The sequence below is a fragment of the Rhinatrema bivittatum genome, chromosome 1 (genome assembly GCF_901001135.1).
Source record: "Rhinatrema bivittatum chromosome 1, aRhiBiv1.1, whole genome shotgun sequence".
Classification (NCBI taxonomy): domain Eukaryota; kingdom Metazoa; phylum Chordata; class Amphibia; order Gymnophiona; family Rhinatrematidae; genus Rhinatrema; species Rhinatrema bivittatum.
This window is the reverse complement of record NC_042615.1, coordinates 238898383-238917739: the sequence shown is the minus strand read 5'-3', so window position 1 is coordinate 238917739 and position 19357 is coordinate 238898383. Positions and strand designations below refer to the sequence as shown.

The following is a 19357-nucleotide window of genomic DNA, read 5'->3' as shown; positions in this document are numbered from 1 at the left end:
GGTAAATTAAATAATAAATTACATTCTATTACAACAGAATACAATATGTTTCAACTAATACCCGACTGCCATACTGATTAGTCTTTATATTACATTAAAATAAAGCAAAAATTCAATTATGTGCTATTCATCACAAACTTGTCATAAGGCAGAAATCAGCATACCCCTCTTCAAGTGAAATGCATTAAATCCACAGAAACCATGAACATCTCTAGATTTGCACTGACCCAAAGATTTTAGGCAGTAGCTTATAAATATACTCCCATCTCACCATGCTTCCTCTGTTCTGCCTGCCCTTGATACCAGTATGGCAATATTCCCCAAAGCACTGCTTGTCCATTCTAAAGGTACACGCCGCTTCTCTCGTGTTTCATAGACAGACTTTATGTCCAGGGCACAGTCTGCAAAGGAACCTTGAAGCTGGAAAAGCAACACAAAATGTCTTCATTAATCAAAGAAATATCACCTGCTTTCGAACACCCAACAGTGCTAGGTTCTTAGGGTTAAGGGACAGGTGATAGAGCATGCCATCTCCCCCCCCCCCCAGATAATGAAGAATTTCTTATAACAAAGTGGGGAGGATTGTGCGTCATGGGGCTTCTTTTTCAGAACTAACTACTACTTATACTACTTTTGGTTTTCTCAGATTTGTCCTTGGCTTGCTGAGGGTAAGGAAAGGATGTGTATAAGAAGAAAAGAATATCCTTGCATGTTTGGAAAGAGAAGGAAAAGAAAGCTGTTATATTTTGCCTTAAACTCTTCTTCAAAAAGTAGTGGAAAGTGTTCAATTGTGAGTACATACAAATGTGTCCCTTACTTTCGGGCCGATACAGTAAAAATCGCGGGAGAGCGTCCACTCTCCCAGCGTATGCACAGGACACTCTCCTGTGCGCGCGATACAGTAAATTAATTTATTTAAATTAGGGTCCGTGGCAAAAAGAGGCGCTAGGGACACTAGCGCGTCCCTAGTGCCTCTTTTTGGACAAGAGTGGCGGCTATCAGCGAGTTTGACAGCCGCTCAATTTTGCCAGCGTCTGTTCTCAAACCCGCTGACAGCCATGGGTTCGGAAACCAGACGCCGGCAAAATTGAGTGTCCGGTTTTCAACCCGCGGGCCCATTCTATTTAAACTTTCGGGGCCTCCGACTTAATATCGCACTTCCCCGGCACCGGCAGAAATTAACGCCTACCTTTGGGTAGGCGTTAATTTCTTAAAGTAAAATGTGGCGGCTTGGCTGCACATTTTACTTACTGTATCGCGCGGGAATACCTAATAGGGCCATCAACATGCATTTGCATGTTGCAGACGCTATTAGGTTCGGCGTAAGTAAGGGGTAATAGTGCGTTTTCGACGCACTATTACCCCTTACTGAATAAGGGGTAAAGCTAGTGCGTCGAAAACGCGCGTCCAATCGTGGGTTAACAGTGCGCTCCGCCTGTTTGACCACAACCCAACTACTGGCTTTTATAAGGCATTAATAAAACAAGATGCTGTACAGCAAGTTACCAGACAAATTATTTATTTATTTATTTAAAATCTTTTCTATACCGTCGTTTAATAAAGTACCATCACAACGATTTACAATGAGGCACGTAAATATATATTTGGTTGAACTCTAATAGAATAGACAGGACAATAAATGTTATATAACTCTGAACTGAGAAAATGGGAATTTCAAATACAAGGAATGGGAAGTCAGTAATCTGGGAATGCTAGCCTCAAAAGAAGACTTTGTAGACAAGACTGAAATAAGACAGTACGGATCCCCTGACTAGCTCTCTCACAAAAAGAATACCGTGAATGATACAGCAGTCCTGTTGGAGTCCTTCTACAACTATATATTACTTAAAAGCAGACAAGAAGCACAAGCATTAATCGAAACCTAGGCAGACTGAATCCTGATGCAAACAGAATCCAGATTTAAGATATGTGAAAACTGGAGAGTATTTTTTTTTAATTAGGTTTGATGTTTGTGCTCACAAATCTAGATTAATAAGGTGGGGAAATGCCAATTCTGAAACAAACTCCAATTGCTTTCATTTTGTCAGTCTACTGATATACTGTATTCAGCCAACTTTGGGGTGAAATAAATCTGTACCTCTGGGGTTTGTAGGTCTCTTGCCATTAACATTAATACTTCCTCCACTAGATCAGGTTTGTTGCTGTGACCAATCTGCTTGATATCTTAAAAAGAAATAAAACACAAATCCAACTATTATGATCAGTAGCTTTTATAGATATTGTTTTATCATTTCATTTATGGCTCCCCACTATAACCAAAACCAGTCTTTGTAAATGTACTTTTTTTTTTCTTTTAGTCTGCAAAAACCACATAATAAAATGCTTATCAAGCATCCTCTTTTACATAGACTGTTAACAGTTTAAACAAGTCATTGATAACTCAACTGTAGCTACGCAGCAGACATTAAGCTACAGGCTCAGATTCTGGCACTTTTCTCCTACAGATGTTCTCAGGTCTCCCACCACATGTAGGACACAGAGAAACATCTGCAGTCAGCTCCCACAATCCAACTGAGGTCTGTACCCCTGCGCCAATCATCATTGCCCTTTTTCTTTTTTTTAAACAAAACGAAAAAAACAGATAATAGTCATTGATTTTTCTCCCCTATCTCTGTGTAACATTTATGACCCAAAGCTCTTTGGTAACAGGGATCAGGGCTGCTGCAGGGCCTGATGTGATCTGCATGTGGCAGCAGCTTGGGACCAGCCATGAAAGAAGGGGAGGGCTGTGTGTATGGCCAGTGGAGATTTTCACTGCCGCCCTCCCCTCACCAACCACTGAACCTAACCAAGAGAAAATTGTTGCCCCTGTCATCAGCCTGCTCTCTCTTCCCACTTTTATTATCCAGAGCCCAAAGGAAAAAGTTATCATTGACTCTGGCCAGTGAGATATTTGGAAGAGGGGTTATTTGAAGAAAGGGATGAGAGGCAAGAGGGTTTTTCATTTTGGATAAGGTGGGGAGAGATTACTTCTGGAGAGTGAGAAGGAATGACAGAAGATCAACTGAGGGATGTAAAAAGAATAGAGATGTGAAAAAAGGGTTGTGGGAGGAGTTGAAGCTGGAAGGTTTGAGAGAGAGGATGAGAGGGAGGAGGCAATGGGAGATGGAATGAGAGGGAGTAGATGACAGAGAATCAACTGGGAGATGTGAAAAGGACTGGAGGTGGTGAGAGAAGGGGTGGGCTAGGGAGCGAGAGATACAGAGATTCAGAAAGGAGAAGAGGTTAAGAGAGGGCATTAGATGGAGTAAAGGAAGGGTAAGAAGGCGTGATTGATGGAGGGGAACTGCATCACTGCTAATTTGTTTTGGTCATCCTCTGGGCATGCTTAGGAACTCTCTGGATTTGACCTGGAGACTCCAGAATTCTGAACGAATTGCTGGGTCTCCGGGCCAACACCAGATAACTCCAGGTGCCCTGCTGCAGAAGGCTGGAAAAAAAAAGGGTCTGGAGCAGCACAGACTCAAGGAAGAAGGAGTGTCAGCACTGTGCCTCAGGAAAATGATGTGAAAAGCAAAACGAGCAGGAGTATTGCCCTCCCCCATGGGAAACAAGAAACTGTAGATGCAGGAAGAGAAGCAACATCAGGCCGTGTGCTGAAAATAAAGCAAGGGCAGAGCAGCCCAATACTGCAGAAGGAAGAGGAGGAAGTGGAGCACATGTCCTGCAGGCCTGGGAAAAGAGGAGGCTCCTGTGGCTAATAAGAATCAAGTTGAGAAGAGAGAATGAGAGTGCATGTATGTGTGGATGAGGGAGAGAATTGAATGAGTGTTTATGTGTATGTGAGCATATGCATTTATGAGTATATGTGAAAATGGGAGAGGAGTGAGCAAGCATGAATATGTGTGGAAGAGGAAGAGAAGTGAGTTTGGTGTGGAAAACAGGAGTGCATGTATGAGTGTGGAAGGAGAGAACTGAGTGTCTATGTATGTGTTTGGAAGAGAGTATGTATGTGTGTGTAAAAGGGAGAGAAGTGACTGCATGTGTATTTGAGTGCTTGTATGTATGTGGAACAAGGAGAGAAGCGAGTGTGCATGTGTGTGTGGAAAAGAGAAATTAATGAGTATGTGAGAATGAGCATGTATGTGAGTGAGTGAACATGTGAGTGTGCTAAGGTGTGAGAGAGAAAGTTTGTGCACATGCTATCGCCTCCCCCCTCCCCCTTGACAATCTCAGGGTGACAGGAAATCTAAAGTTCCCAGGTATGCTTCTGGGGTCATATGAATTTTCAAGTTCCAAAATGGGGTCCCTTTGGATAAAAGTTTGGGAAACCCTGTTCTAGATGTTTCTTATCCTTTCCTTTAGTGGAGTCTCCCATTAGTTTAATCAGCATTAAGGTCAGACTAACTGGCCTATAATTATGATATTTGAAATGTGATTTCAGAAAGTATAAATAAAAAAGTTCCAATTTTGTGACAGTGTATTTTCTACACTTTGAAATGTACACAGAAAAGCGAGAAGGGCACTTCACAGGAGTTTGTATACTAGCAATAAAATTATTTGCTTTTGAAGAAGCCTCAATCATATACAAATTATGAAGGAGGCTAAATGCCACTGCAGAGTTGACTGTCATATGTAGAAGAGTGATACACAAACAAGGACTCAGTCTTTGTGAGACCCTGTGTAGCTGGGTAGGAACTACAAGTAATTATTGGAAGAAAGGGAAACCGATAAATACAAATCCTCATGTACCTACAAAGCTCACCTGGTTTCTGAAAGTTTTCAAAACAGAGAAGCTAACTGCTAATAGATTTTATAATTAAAGAAATTGCTAGCTCTATAGCATTATCAAATCAGCATAACATACTACTTTGAAAATCTGCCTGACAATTCATTTCATTTTTCAATATATCCATATACCAAAGGAAAGAACGGCAAAATATAAACTACAAAAATAAAAACTCTCAAAGTCAAGATTAACCTTTCCATATCTGAGGAACCAAGTCCAAACGGTTGTCCATATCCAGAGACTGGAGAAGGTCTCGCATTCCTTGGGAGTTAGGGAAGTAGAGCTGGTTCAGAGAAACAAGTAGCCAGATGTCAGAGCTCGTCATGCATTATTAAAAAATCAATCTAGTCACAATATGCTACTAGAATGAATGCAAGCAGTTCCTTACCGAAGGGACCAGCTCTCTGTACCACTTCAACACCACATCAATTTGCTCCATCATGCACAACAGATTGAAGAACCTTCCACTGCAGATATTTTACATACAAAAAAAAAAGTTATCTACTACATTTTATATACCAGAGCCACGGCACAAGTGTACATAGTATCAAAGATGTGCACAAACACACTGGCTACACAACCAAGCTCAATGAGAAGTTATTTTTCTTCACAATGTAATTCACTAATTTAGCTGCAAAAATACTTGAGGGCAAAAAAACCCCCCAAAAACTACCTAGCAGAAACATGACAGCAGGATATCCTGACAATTTTAGAAAAAAGTTTAATCTAGATATGTGTGGATCTCTCACACTGTGCACTGATTAAATATATCATTAACAACTTTCACATATACTGCTATATTTAGGCAGCAAAAACTACATTTATAGGCTCTGAATTGGGTTCTCTCTTACAGATGTTCTCAGGTCTCCCACCACATTCAAAGCAGAGAAAACATTACAGTCACCTCCCATAATCCACACCCCCTGTGCCAATTATGGTCTTTCCCCCCCCCCCCCACCCCAGAAAAATACAAATATAGCCATGGAGTTTTAACAGCTACTTCTGTAGTCATAAAGGAAAACTGGGTCTTACCTGCTAATTTTCGTTCCTGTATTACCACTGATCAGTCCAGACTCTGGGTTTTGCCTCCCTGCCAGCAGATGGAGACAGAGAAAGTTCTACTGACACTGTACATAACCTAGTGTGCCATCTGCAATCCTACTGTATTGACCTGTACCCAAGTTAAGATGAAGGCACCACCAAATAAAACCTAAACAAAACCTCTCCCTCCCAACAAGTGGGAGGAAGAAGAGTTTGCCCAAATTGGAAAGCTTGTTCCCAACAAAACTTAAAATAGAATTGAAGAGCTCCATCAATTCTGCAGTATATACCGTATATCCAACAGAACAAGTGGAACCCTCTCCCCCCTACTATTAGGGTGGGTTTTTGAACTGATCTGTGCTACTACAGGAACAAAAATTAGCAGATAAGAATCAATTTTTCTTTCCCTGTACGTACCCAGATCAGCCCAGACTCCTGGGATGTACCTAAGCTCCCTCAAACTTGGTGGGACCTTGAGAGTCCCACTCGTAGAACACTCTCACCTAAGATCATGTAAGTCAGAGCTCAAACATCCAAGCGATAATGCCTGACAAACATGAGTAGCAAATTCCAAATAGCTGCTCTGCCAATCTCCTGTAGCTATACTTACTAGGTCTCTGCCCAAGGGGTTGCTGGAGAATGAGTTGAGAGAGCTCTCAAACCCTCAGGCACAGGGCGACCTTTAGAAATATAAGTTGATCCAACCGTCTTTAAGCCACCGTGCGATCATAGCTTTGAAGGCTTTGCCTCCTTTCTTTGGACCATTACAGAATACAGCAAGAAGATCAGACTTATGGAACGCATTAGTAACTCTCAGATAACACAAAAAAGCTAGTCAAACATCCAAGAGCCTACTCTCCCTCACAAGAGGCTAGGAGAATTCCAAATCTGTCAAGGATGGAAGCTTTTAACGTTGCCCTCTGTAGGGCAACGTTAAAAGCTTGAACGCTTGAGAGCGCTTTTTTGGACAGGTCTTGGATTCGGGGATGTTGTTGCGTATGGTACCATCCTTTCTGCTCAAAATGGTTTCAGTGTTCCCTCTTAGGCAGTGGAGCTTCCATCCTTGAAAGATTTGGAATTCTCCTAGCCTCTCTCTTGTGAGGGAGAGTAGGCTCTTGGATGTTTGACTAGCTTTTTTGTGTTATCTGAGAGTTACTAATGAACTCTGTAGGAGTTCAAACGAAGCCTCACACATTCCTCGTAGTACCAGACTAAGATTCCATGATGGCCAAATATTCCTCATCGGAGGATGTAAATTCTTAACCTCCCAAAGGAAGTGCATGACATCTTAACAAGTCTACAGAGGATACCCCTACATCTTACCCAGGAAACAGCCCAAGGCCGCTAATAAGACTCTCAAAAGTTGAAGGCCAGACCTTTGACCAAAACTTCTTGGAGAAAAGTCAAGATATGCGACACAGCAGTCTGAACTAGCTGCTCTCAGATAGTCACACACCAGGACTCACAGGCCCTTCAAACTCGAACATATGCTAAAGATGCAGGTTGCCTAGCCTGCAACAAAGTGGAAATAATTGCTATGGAATATCCCCTCCGTGCCAATCTTTTCATCTTAAAAGCCAAGCTGCAAGACAGAAGAGAACAACCTTGTGCGAACATATTGGGCCCTGATGGAGAACATCCAACAGGTGGCTGAATCTCAGCAGTTTGTCGATGGCCATGTTGAATAGATCTACTGACGAGGCCACGCCAGAGCTACAAGAATTATATGGCCTGAATGCTTTAATATCTGGCGTTGCCTGGATGGTCCACTATCTGGCATAACACTTTGCCCAACAGAGGCCAAGGAAGGAGACAAAGGAGAATTCTTTGAGGCCATGGTAGAACTAGAGCATCAAACTGTCTGCACTGTGTTTTCCTTGGCAGCTGTAGTCACCTTGAGTTTTGTTTGGTCACCATTAAGTCCATATGGGGATATCCTCATTTCTGGTGGATGACACACAGTCTCCTCCCCGGGGTCTAATTTCCTCAGATGGAGAAAATCTGCCAGAACCTTGCATACCACCCTGGGGATGTGAGATTCCTCCATTGTCTTCAAGAGATACTCCTCCCAGAGAACCAACCCCTGTGCTTCCTTTAGCTCTGTACGGAGAACCAACCGCTGGGCCTCCCCCGAGCCACCACCGGACACTAGGTTCCTTCCTGCCAGATTATGCAGACCCCATCGTTGAATTGAATGATAGGACTCTCCTTGTGCAACTGTGGCCAAAAGGCAAATAATGTGCATTGCAACACTCTCGTCTGTAACAGATTTGACAGAAGAAACAGTCACTTTCTTGGACCACTGGCCCCATGCTAACTGAAGCTGACACTACACCCCAGCTTGGCTTTGGCAGCCTTTCGAGCTGGGGTGTAGTGTCACCACACTCAGCTTGGTCCTTGCAGAAGGGGGAAGATAAAAGACCTCCAATCATGGATTTCACTGGGCATCAATTCCAAGGTCGATACCACCAATCCAGGACTCAAGTTACAAAAAGCCCCCAACAAGTGTGTAATCTGACCATGTCGAACAAAGTCCCCCCAGATCCCCCAGGGTCTGACCTGAAAATGAGACTGCTCTCTGCTAGATTCACCATCCAGCCTGAAGACTTCAACTGCTTCAGCACATTCTGACCAACTGCAGTCAGAGATCACCTGACTTCACTTGGCAGAGCCAATCATCCAAACACAGATGTACCAGCAAACGCTCCCGATGTAGAGCAACGTGGCAAAATTGCATGATGCCGAATGGGAAGGCTGAAAAGCAGACAAGGATCCCTAAAAGCAAAACTTCAGAAAACTGCTAGTCCTTCAACCTGATGGCTATATACTAATAAGCCTTTCTCCAAGCCAGAAAGGCCAAAGTCCTCCTCTGGAAAAGAGGAACTATCAGAGTCACACTTATCTTTCTCCAAATCACAAGTCGGACGAAAAATTCCTTTCCTTCTGCGGCACAACTAATGTAACATCAAAGTGCTCATTGTTCCTCTCAGGCAACAGGCTCTAATGCCTCCAGTCGCTAGAAGTGATCCAGCATCTCTGAACAGTGATCCACTTGGTGAGAGAAGTGCAAGTGAAAATCACTTAAGTGTCTTGAACCGGACAAGCAAATTCAAAGAACGCATAGCCATCTTTTAACACCTTTAGGAACCCTGGCACTTTTTAATTTCGGCCTACTCTTTACAAAAAACAGTGTGAAACATCCTCCGACAGCAACTGACTAGTAGACTGTCCTCATTACACTATGAGGACCTCACTCTGCCTGTTTCTGTACCTGAGTTGTCTCAGGGAGGTGCCTCCCCAGGACTGAGCATTGGCCACTGTTTGCTTGTGAGGACCCGAAGAACCTTTAGCTCGAAGAAAAGGCCCCTAGACCTATCTTCTGGCAAGATATGCACCTTGGACTCTCCCAGATGTTCCAGGTTGTTCTTGTACAAGAGCCTGCCCTTAAAAGGAAATGCTCCCAGTTGAGAACTAGACCATCTCCCCCGACCAGCTGCATAATCACAGCAGTCTCCGGGTTGCCTTTGCAAACATCCTAATCCCAAAAGATGACCTGACAAGGCCACACAAAGCTTTAACTTTTTTTTTTGCTGCTGCACTTGACACAGCTTGTGGCTCCAACGCAGACATGTTCTCCTCATAAAACTGATGCAAATTGCAGTCGTTATGCTCAGGGCCAAGACTTCAAACTTCCTCCTAAGGCAAAGCTACACATCTCTCAATGTAGCGGACCCTGCTACCTAATTAACCTATGAAAAATAAAAAGCAGTCACTGAAACATGCCAGCCACCCCAGATCGAAACCGCTCTAAGACAATATCAGCTCTCCACAGATTAGAGTCCTCCTGTGAATCTTGATGCCCTGCTCCTGAAGAACATGGGGAAATATGTCCCCTTCAGCCAATGGAACTTCTCCATGCCCCTGGCCAGACCGGCACATTAGGCATCCGGGAATCCCAGGGCGCGAACCCTGCATAACCTGAAATCTCAGAACACGCCAAATGTCCGCCACACACCGTCTCTTCGGCTTGCACAGGACTGTTCACTGGGACAGAGGTCTAGAGAAATCTCCTGCTGTTGTGCTTTACTCCTTATGCCCTAAGCAACACCAAGTGACCAGCCCTCAGCGGATCCATCCCACATCACCCCACAGCCTGCTCTTTCAACCCCTCAAATAAGGGAATACGTGTACATGAAGCCAAATCTAGAACCCCCCTGGATCCTTTCAGGCTTTTCTTTTTTTTTTTTTTTTTTAATTACAGGACATGGGCAACTTTAGGCCTTGCTGCGGGGACGTGGATGCTTCCCCCCTGCTACCTTCCGGGAATGAGAAGCCCAAAGACTCGAAAGCCTGAAGGCACACTCCTGTGGGACTCCCGATGGCCAGGAAAAGGGTAGGAGTGGATCCCCCCCATCGCCCCCGAAACTCCTATTGCCTCTGCCAAAATAGCTGCCATTTCCGTGCTTGCAGGAAACCAGCCCGCAGTCACTCCGGTGCTTCCCTAAGTTTGCGTTGTCGTCCCTGAGGCAGCCCTGCCAGAATTGACCTCTTCATGAAGACCCAGAGGCCGCTCATCAACTCCGCCTGAGCCACTTGCACGACACATGAGCTCCACCGTTCCTGCATTGGTTCTGTGGCACCATTAGCCATGTGTGCTTTCTTGCTGTTCTGGTCTGACTGCTTCCCCAGCTACCGCCTGAAGCTGCTCTGCCTGCCGTGCTGAAGCTCCTGGCTCTTCAGGGCCATTAGCTTTGACTTGCTGCTGTGGTCTGACTGATCACTCTGAACAGGAGCCTGCATTTTATTTTTCTTTGCCGTGGCGGTAGGTCCCTCTGAAGACTCCTCACTGCCCAACAAACAGCCAGCACGCTATCTGGCCTGACTGAGCTGACCCACAAGCACAGCAGTCCAAGTCTCGCACCATGTTACACATGACCAGGGGATCCTTACCCTAACAGCCACCCACCTCCCACGCACTGCTACTGAGAAGAAAAAGCCAAGCAGTCTGAAAAGAATACCTCAGCCGTCCCAAGCAGGAAAGCAGAAATCTTTTTCTTTTTTAAACTTTACTGCCAAAACAAGGTGAGAATACTTCCCTTGGTTAGGCTGGAACACAAAGCTGCAAGTGGGAACAGGCTGCCAAACTGCTTCACAGAGCCTCAAGCTGTCTCAGCAGCCTTGTGAAGGGGAGGGATCTCCACCACCAGATTTACACCCCCAGGATCTAAGCAGCGAGCACACTAAAGGGTCACCAACCCCCAACTCGTCAGTCTCAAACCAAGGGAGATGGTCCCACCAGAACCTAACACCCAGGAAGAAGGCTCTCTCTCTTCTATTATCTTTTTTTTTTTTAAACTGCAGGTTTTACTGTACAGTGTCAGTAAAACATTTTCTGTCTCCATCTGCTGGCAGGGAGGCAAAACCCAGGAGTCTGGACTGATCTAGGTAAGTACAGGGAATGACACTTGTGATTCTAAGGTGCTGGAGAACTCTGTGCAAACATAATACATTCTCTAAACCAATGGCATTCTAGTTTCAAACATTTGCATACCATATTTAGTTAAGAAATAAATCTAAGCCTGTGTGTATAGACATACAATTATAAAAAATGGTTGGAAAAAAAAATTCAAGCATTGGCATGTTGTAACACCATGTCACCGTGTGTCAGTCCTTTAATGCAGTTGACACATGAGACCATGGGAAAGAAGCTTTAATATCTAAAGGCAGTACAATGTGTTCTAGTTTAATATAAACTTCACCTAAGACAGCTGAACAAATAAAAAATAAAAAGAAATGTTAATTCTACAAGTAAGATCTTACTGCCACAGATTATTTTGTAACTGTAAATATTCCATTCTGCTGTTGATAGTGTGGACAGTTTCCGTAAAGGATTTGACTTGGGACAGAGATGTTCTTTTAATTTTCTTAGACATTTCTTTGGCGTTCGATACTTTGAATGATAAGATTTTATCATCAAGATTATCCAATCTCGTTTACAGCTGGCTACAATCCTTTTTAAACAAATCACTTTCAGAGTGACTATTGATTCCAATGTTTCTACTTGGTTTCTGCTGCCTACCAGAAAGCCTCAAGGCGTGGCACACTCTACTATGCTTTTTAATATTTATGTGCCCAATTTGTTGCTTTCTGGCTGATCCTGACCTGGATTTTAAATTATATACAGATATCAAGTTTTCGATTCCTGTGGGTGACTATGGTTGCAGCAGTATCTAGGATCAAGACTGCAGTTGATCATATTGCATCCTGAGTCTAACAAATATTCTTTAAATTTAAAGATTAAAATTTTGCTGCTAACCAGGTTCCCATAAGATGATCACCCGGAGATCATTAATGGTTTGAATCTTCCCACAGCAATCCTGGTTAGGCATTTAGGTGTAATATTTGACACCTCTTTATCTTTTCAACTGCATGTAAACAGGGTTGCGCAAAATACTTTTTATCAGTTACACATCTTGCAGTGCCTAAAACCATTCTCATTTATTAACAACTTTCGGATGGTAGTTCTACAGGGCTTGGATTACTGTGTTTCTTGGTTTATCTGTTTCTAATATGCAGGCATACCAGATAGCTCAGAATGCAGCTGCTCATATTGTTAGCGCCAATAGAAGACAGTATAACATTCATTTTAATGTCTTTACACTGGTTCCCAGTGATTTGGTATGTTAAATTTAAGATTTTATTACTGATATTTAAAGTGTTTCATTCTCTTGTGCCACATTGTATTGGACCTGCTTTAAAGGTCTATATCCTTAGTTTGTGAACACAGGGAAAGAATTTGTTTCAGGTGCCTTAAAGTAGTTAAAGTTGCATGCCCATCTACTGGACACCAGCTAAGCTTTAAAGCTGAATTAGGACAAGTTTCAAACATGTAAGTAGCAGCACCAATCAAGGTTTCAACTTTAGCTACTTTTTAAAGTAGTTAAGAAATCAATAATGCAGGGATGTTAGGAGTATTTTTTCCATTATACTTACTAATATGTACTTTGTTGGTAAGGGTTCCCAGCAAATTTCCAATTATCTCCTGTCTCCAGTATTCTGTGTAGTCTGTATGCAAGCTCAACATCCTTAAGATCAAGGCACTGTAATGAAAGTCACCAGTCATTAGTAGCCTTCTCTCCTCTCCTGAAGAACTGGTGAGACAATGGGCAATCTTTTCAGACTAATTAATGTCACTTTGAAACTAGAACGGAAGCCCAAGCTAGAACCCTTCGCTCCTACAAGAGCTTGTGCACATCACTTCTGTACTATGGACAAGAGTTTTCATATCACTTCAGCCATGTATTCGTATCAATCCACTCACATCAAAGGAAAATACAAAATTCTGCATGTTATTTTATTTGCATTAAAATTATCCATGTGGCGTACACAGTGGACAATGTCTGAGGAAAGGTCAAGTTGTATTAATTGGGAGAACACTTCTTAAACTTTACTAGCTTTTGGAATACAAAGATTCAGGGCAAAGGTGCTTTGATTCATGGTACAACAAAGTTTTTTGGTATTAAAACACGGGCCCAGGCCAATGCCCGAAGCTAGCCCAGAACGCATGGCCTTTGCTCCTCCACCCCCCACATACCGAAGTTGGCTGTCAGGACCACCCATCCCCCGTTGCCTCCCCTCTCCCATCACATCATCAAGAGGGTTGTGATGATGCAGCAGGCACGCAGTGCGGGTAGGGGGAGGACTGGTGGTTTCTGATGACGTCAGCCAGCTTTTAAAGTCACCACGCACCCTTACAGTCTTCCTTTTCCAGCCAGAGCAGCATTCAGATCGCATCGGCAATTTTCATCTGAGGTAGTGGCCTGAATGGCATCAGTGGTCTGAGTGGGGGAGCTGCATGGAAGTTGCTGTTGCCGGGACTAGCTAGAAGCACTTGGAGTGACTAATGATCCTGGTCCATTACAATATCACAAGACTGGCCAGAGTGGGATTTTAAATGCATTAGGAAGTAATAAAAAGAAATATACTTACCACTCTCATGGCATCAGCAAAAAAATGCACTAAGGGGAGAAAAAGTTGAATCAGTTGTAGTACATTGTTTGTAATTACAAAGCAACTGATCACAATGTTCAGCCTTGTACTTATATAATATGATAGCCTGGCTCTCCAAGGTGTGGTACACAAAAAAGTAGAGATGCTTACCTATAACAGATATTCTCCAGGGATAGCAGGAATTAAGTTCTCACACAAGGGTGACATCATCTGATGATGTCCAGCATGGAAAACTTATTTCAAAGTTTCTAGACTGATCATCACTGAGCATGCCCACAGCATACATTATACCATGCATCCATGCAGGGGCCCCTTCAGTCTAATAATTTAGCTAATGAAAACACGAAGTAGAGACCCAACTCCATGGGGATGTAACCGGTTCTCATAAGGATTGACATTCTACTCTGAGACAGGTCAGAGTCTCTCAGAGTGGTGAAATGACTTGGATGCAATCCGAAGGTCCTAAGTGGCCTGTAGACACTGCGACCTTAAGTTCCACTGGGCTCTTCTCGTGCCGTGGGAGTAACAGGAATGGTTGCGGCTATGTGGTCCAACGACCTTAATAGGTGCCAAGCTGATATCTACTGACTCTCTTGGATCTCTTCTGCTATGACCATCAGAGTGGTGGTCCATTGCTGTGGGAGAAAGGTTCTTGCCAGAGTTGTGTCTTGCAGAGCTCCAATAAACTCCAAATGAGGAGGCGGGCTGAGATGAGACTTGGGGTAGTTGACAATGAACCCTACTAATTCCAACACCGAGATTGTCATGCGTATGGACTCCTTGGCTCTTGCCCAAAATGTGCTCTTGACCAGCCAATCATCCAAATTGGGAAACACATGCACCCCCAGACTGTGCAGGTGTACTGCCACAATGGTAAACACTTTGTGAAGATAAGCGGTGCAAATGTAAGCCTAAACAGCAGAATGTGGTACTGAAGTTTCTAGTTTCCCACAACAAATCTAAGATATTTCCTGTGACCAGGGAATCTTTTGCTTGGAGTCTTCTTCCGTTTGTAAAGCAAAGGGGATGGCACCCACCATCAACTGCATAAACCCTGTGAAGGAGAAGTCCTTTGGCAGGAGCTTCCTTCTTTCTGGGGGAAGCGAGGAATCAGAGAGGAGATTCTGTACTCCCAGGAGTACAATGGTTCCGACCTACTGTGATTCACAAGAGTGGGATCCCTGGGCGCTCTATCCCTGGTCAGTGAGTCGATAACTGGTATGGCTGGTCAATGGGGCTTGAACCTTGAGGACACTGACCAGGGTGAACTTACTCTCCTGAAGAGACTGGGATAACCATCAAGTTGGTAGATGCCGCCTCAGATTCCCATCCGGTCCTCTGCGAGGGAACAGACACAAACAATGATGTTAGCAAAGTACCAGTGAGCACCTATAGGAGGATCTACAAGTGGCCTGAGAATTGATGGTGCTGCTCTTGGTGCAGTTCATGTCCAAACACCAAGGTCCTGTAGCACCTTTTCCCTTGGTCAGCTGCACATGTGTCTCCAAATCTTTTTCAAAGATTGCCAAAGCCACCACAGACTTGAAGGCACGAGAAGTGACATCTTCTTTGGAACCGAAAGGAGGATAGGTGGCTGATATCAGGACCGGTGGAGACTGTGGTGAACTAACGGGGAATCTTTGAGGATGAGCTCTCCTCACCGCAGGGTTGCTCCGGGGAGGGGGGTGGTTCTCGGTAGGTGTCTGACAATGTTTGAGGATGAGCTTTCCTCACTGTAGGGTTGCATCGGGGGGAAGGAGGTGTTCGAGAGGTGCCGGACCATCCCTATGCTTGGCCTTCATGCATTGATGGAGCCCAATACTTTTTTGGCTTCCCTTAATGTTTGTCATAGTTCTAACCTTGAAGCAGAGGTCGAAGAGGATTAATCCGAAGCCTTCTTCGACCGGGAGGAGCTGGGCGATGGCCTGTTTCCAGGTTCCTTGATAGCCATCAACACCAAGGGAGCTGATGCCCCCCCTAATGCCAATAACTCCACTTCCATCGGTCTGGCCCTGTCGATGCCTCTGATGTTGATCAATCTGTCTTCCGGTGACCGAACAGATGTTCCATAAAATCCATTCAGGACTGGATAGTGTCCGTTGGGGGTCATTTTTGCACAACTGTGGCAACTGCAGACATCATACAATGCCCACAAGCAGAGGACACATCTATCATCTATGGGGATCCATGATAGACAAACTGGGGGCACCACTGGAACCATGAAGACATGGCATTGCAAAACAAAAGGGACACAAAATCAAGCTAGATGGTGGTAGTAAGCGATGGCTGGCAGGCACCAATGGCACCACCTCCCTGAATGGAACAGACTGTGAAAAGAAATAAAGAAACATTCAAAAAACCTACCCAGGGATACTACTGGGTAGACTGTGGGACCCCGCATCGAACAGTGAAGGAAAAAAAACAATTGAAAACTGCAAAATATTTTTAAAAAATGCAAAAATCCCATTGAAGTGACATTACAACTGCAACTATTGGGCCCCACCAAAAAAAAAAGTGTGAAGGAAACCCATGTGGACGTGTGGTATAAATGTATGCCATGGACATGCTCTGTCAAAGTTCTAGAAACTTTGACATAAGTTTTCCAAGTCGGGCTCCACTGGATGATGTCACCCATGTGTGAGGAATGCCATCCTACTTGTTCTTGGAGAAAAATATTTAACAGACTAACACAAATCAGAACTTAAAAGAAATCTTTGTCCCCAAAACATTCAATATGATAACCTAAAAATGGACCATGTATTTGGGGAACATTTGAATACAATACATATGGATTTCTGTACTATAGGTGGAATTCACTTATTTGGCAAACAATTCAGATCCATTAAAGATGCTGCTCTAAGTCTGAACCTGTTTTTACTCAGAGACTAAAAGAAATGACACAGCAGCAGAGGTGTCTGTATTTTGCCATAGAAGAAAAAAAAACATCACAATTTGTTTCTTCTAAAAACAAACGATTAGACAGTCTTACTCTAGTTCAATATTTAAGTTCCCTGTACGTACCAGGATCAGTCCAGACAGTGGGTTATCTCCCCCTTCCAGCAGATGGCGTCAAGTAGAACTTTGAAGGATGCTTCCTTATAAGATAGTGCACCCTCTACTAATCCTCAGTATTCTCTTGACTGTAGCAGATGACAGTGGTGGCTTTCGTTCCCCACCGAGATGACTAGAAAGCTATTTTAGGAATTTTCTCTATTTTCCTCAGCCTTCCTTTCTTTTGGATGGATCAAGTCTAATTAAAAAAAAAATCTTTTGAATTTCTGAGGGAATTATTTGGAGAGCTTTCCTGTGGCCTCCGCTCCTGTTTTAGTGGGAGCATTCTATAGCTTGCAAGCAGTACTATTTGCAGCTCTCCCCACCCCTCCCATCTCTGTTGTCTGAGTAAGCTTGTTTTTATTTCCTTTTGACAGGTTATTTCCTCTCTTCCTCTCTCCGGGGTGCAAGTCGGTGGTGCCGACCTCTCCCTCTGTGGCTGCTATCCGACCCGCTGCCCCTGAAACGCCGTATTCCTCAGGGCAGCCGGCACAGAGAGGCGTTATTCCTCTGTGCCTCTATCTGTGGGTCACTGAGGGATAGAGAGAGAGCAGGACTGAAGCGGAGGCTATTACCCGCTTCTTACAGCCACGAACCTGGTGAGCGTGAGGAAGAACAGGCTGAAGCGGAGGTTTATCCCGCTTCTCGCAGCTTTAAACCCTGCCTGTTTCTCATGTTAAAATCAGTTGGTTCCCTCGCGGCTCCGTCGGGGATCCCCATGCCTTGTTCGTCCAGGTGCTGCGCTTGTGGAGAGCCCGGGTCAAGGCTGTCCCACGAGGGGATTTGCACAGCTTGCCTCCCTGGTGGGGAGGGACCCTCTCAACTGCCGGGCCGCTCTGGTTCTCGTCTTCTGGCATGCCTCGACGGAAAGGGGCCGGCCCTGATCCCGCTGACCGCGGGAACGGCGACCATTTTGTCTCCAGACTCGGCTGCTCCGGTGCTAACAGGAGAAGAGCAGGATGCGCCTTTTTCATCTCAGCCGCCGGTTTTGACACCCGTTCCACCTCTGGAGCCTTTTCCTCCGTCAGGGGATCTTCCCACTCTTCCTCCTCCGTTTTCCACGGATTTTGTTCTCCTGCTTCACAATGCTTACCTGGCCAGGATGGGCCAGCGGAACTCAGCAATATATAATGCCCAAATTTTATTGTATACACAATTTTATCCAATATATTTAACATACATATTACATGAATCCTGCTATGTGTCATCATAATCTCCCTAACATTAAAACAATGTCATCCATGCCTTACCCTCCATTCAATTCATCCATACCACTCAAATCATCCGCATCACTCATACCATTACCCCTTCTTATGACATAAATGGTTACATGAATATTCACATCTCATAAATGTACACCTTGTTTATATACAACACACATCGAATCATAATATGCATGTATCACCTCAGACTATGTGATCTGACATATGAAACATGAATCTATATCAATGTACATCTTTTAATTAATCTATATAAATGCGCATATTTCAATTGATCCTGATAAACTACTCCAAAGTAGTAGGATTCATGTAATATGTATGTTAAATATATTGGATAAAATTGTGTATACAATAAAATTTGGGCATTATATATTGCTGAGTTCCTCTGTAGTGAGTGTATAGTCTATATATGTGTAAAAACAATAGGAATCGGATGATCAAACGAAGCCCTTTATTATTAGGGCACATAATAAAGGGCTTCGTTTGATCATCCGATTCCTATTGTTTTTACTCTAATACAGCCAATTGGATCGGCTTCCGCTTTGCTTTTTAGTCTATATATGGAACAGAAGTAATGCACGTGTTTTCTTTACAGGATAGGCCAGTACCAGGAATTTCTGGCGGGACCTCCTCCTCCTAAGGTACCCAGAATGGCCGATTCCACTGAGGTCTTGGGAAGTGCCCAGACCGTGGGGAGTGCCCAAGGGTCAGCGGTCCCGGGACCAAGGGTACCTCCGACCACCTCAAGCGCTCCGAGGGTCTGTTTGGTACACCCCTCTGCGGGGGGGGGGTGTCTGTTCCTCAGCAGGACCCGGATCCGGATGAACCTTCAATTACGGCTCAATTGGAAGGGATGATCCTAGAGTCCTGCAGATCTTCCACATATCCTACAGGAATTCCACATATCCTACAGGAATTGGACATTGAGGCCCCTCAGGATCCGCCTGAGCCTAATCCACCAGCGAAGAAAGGGGACCCCTTTCTGGCTGGTCTACGTCCGCTGTGTAGGTCCTTTCCTTCCCATCCCATGTTCCTTCAACTGTTATCCAGGGAATGGGATTCTCCGGAGACCGCCCTCAAGGTCGGCAGAGCCATGGATAAGGTATATTCTCTCCCAGATGATTTCCTGGAGCTTCTTAAGATTCCCAAAGTAGATTCTGCAGTCTCAGCGGTGACGAAAAGAACTACCATTCCAGTAATGGGTGGTGCAGCCTTGCGAGATCTTCAAGATCGAAAGCTGGAAGTTTATCTTACGAGAGTTTTCGAGGTGTCCGCCCTGGGGGTC

General features: G+C 44.3%; 1 protein-coding gene and 1 non-coding gene across 3 annotated transcripts in view; both read right to left on the bottom strand.

The window, feature by feature from the left end:
• Window positions 1-19357, bottom strand: part of PTCD3 (pentatricopeptide repeat domain 3) — a 189088-nt gene that overhangs the window by 17672 nt on the left and 152059 nt on the right. For both annotated transcript variants that reach the window (XM_029592766.1, XM_029592767.1), the window contains 6 exons: window positions 13781-13809; window positions 12785-12891; window positions 5139-5217; window positions 4943-5033; window positions 2099-2184; window positions 272-420 (listed from right to left, as the gene is read on the bottom strand). In XM_029592766.1, the coding sequence (XP_029448626.1) occupies window positions 272-420; window positions 2099-2184; window positions 4943-5033; window positions 5139-5217; window positions 12785-12891; window positions 13781-13809 (541 nt within the window). The remainder of the gene's footprint in view (window positions 1-271; window positions 421-2098; window positions 2185-4942; window positions 5034-5138; window positions 5218-12784; window positions 12892-13780; window positions 13810-19357) is intronic.
• Window positions 2434-2569, bottom strand: LOC115082814. Its single transcript, XR_003854303.1, has one exon. It is a non-coding gene; the product is annotated as a small nucleolar RNA SNORD94 (small nucleolar RNA).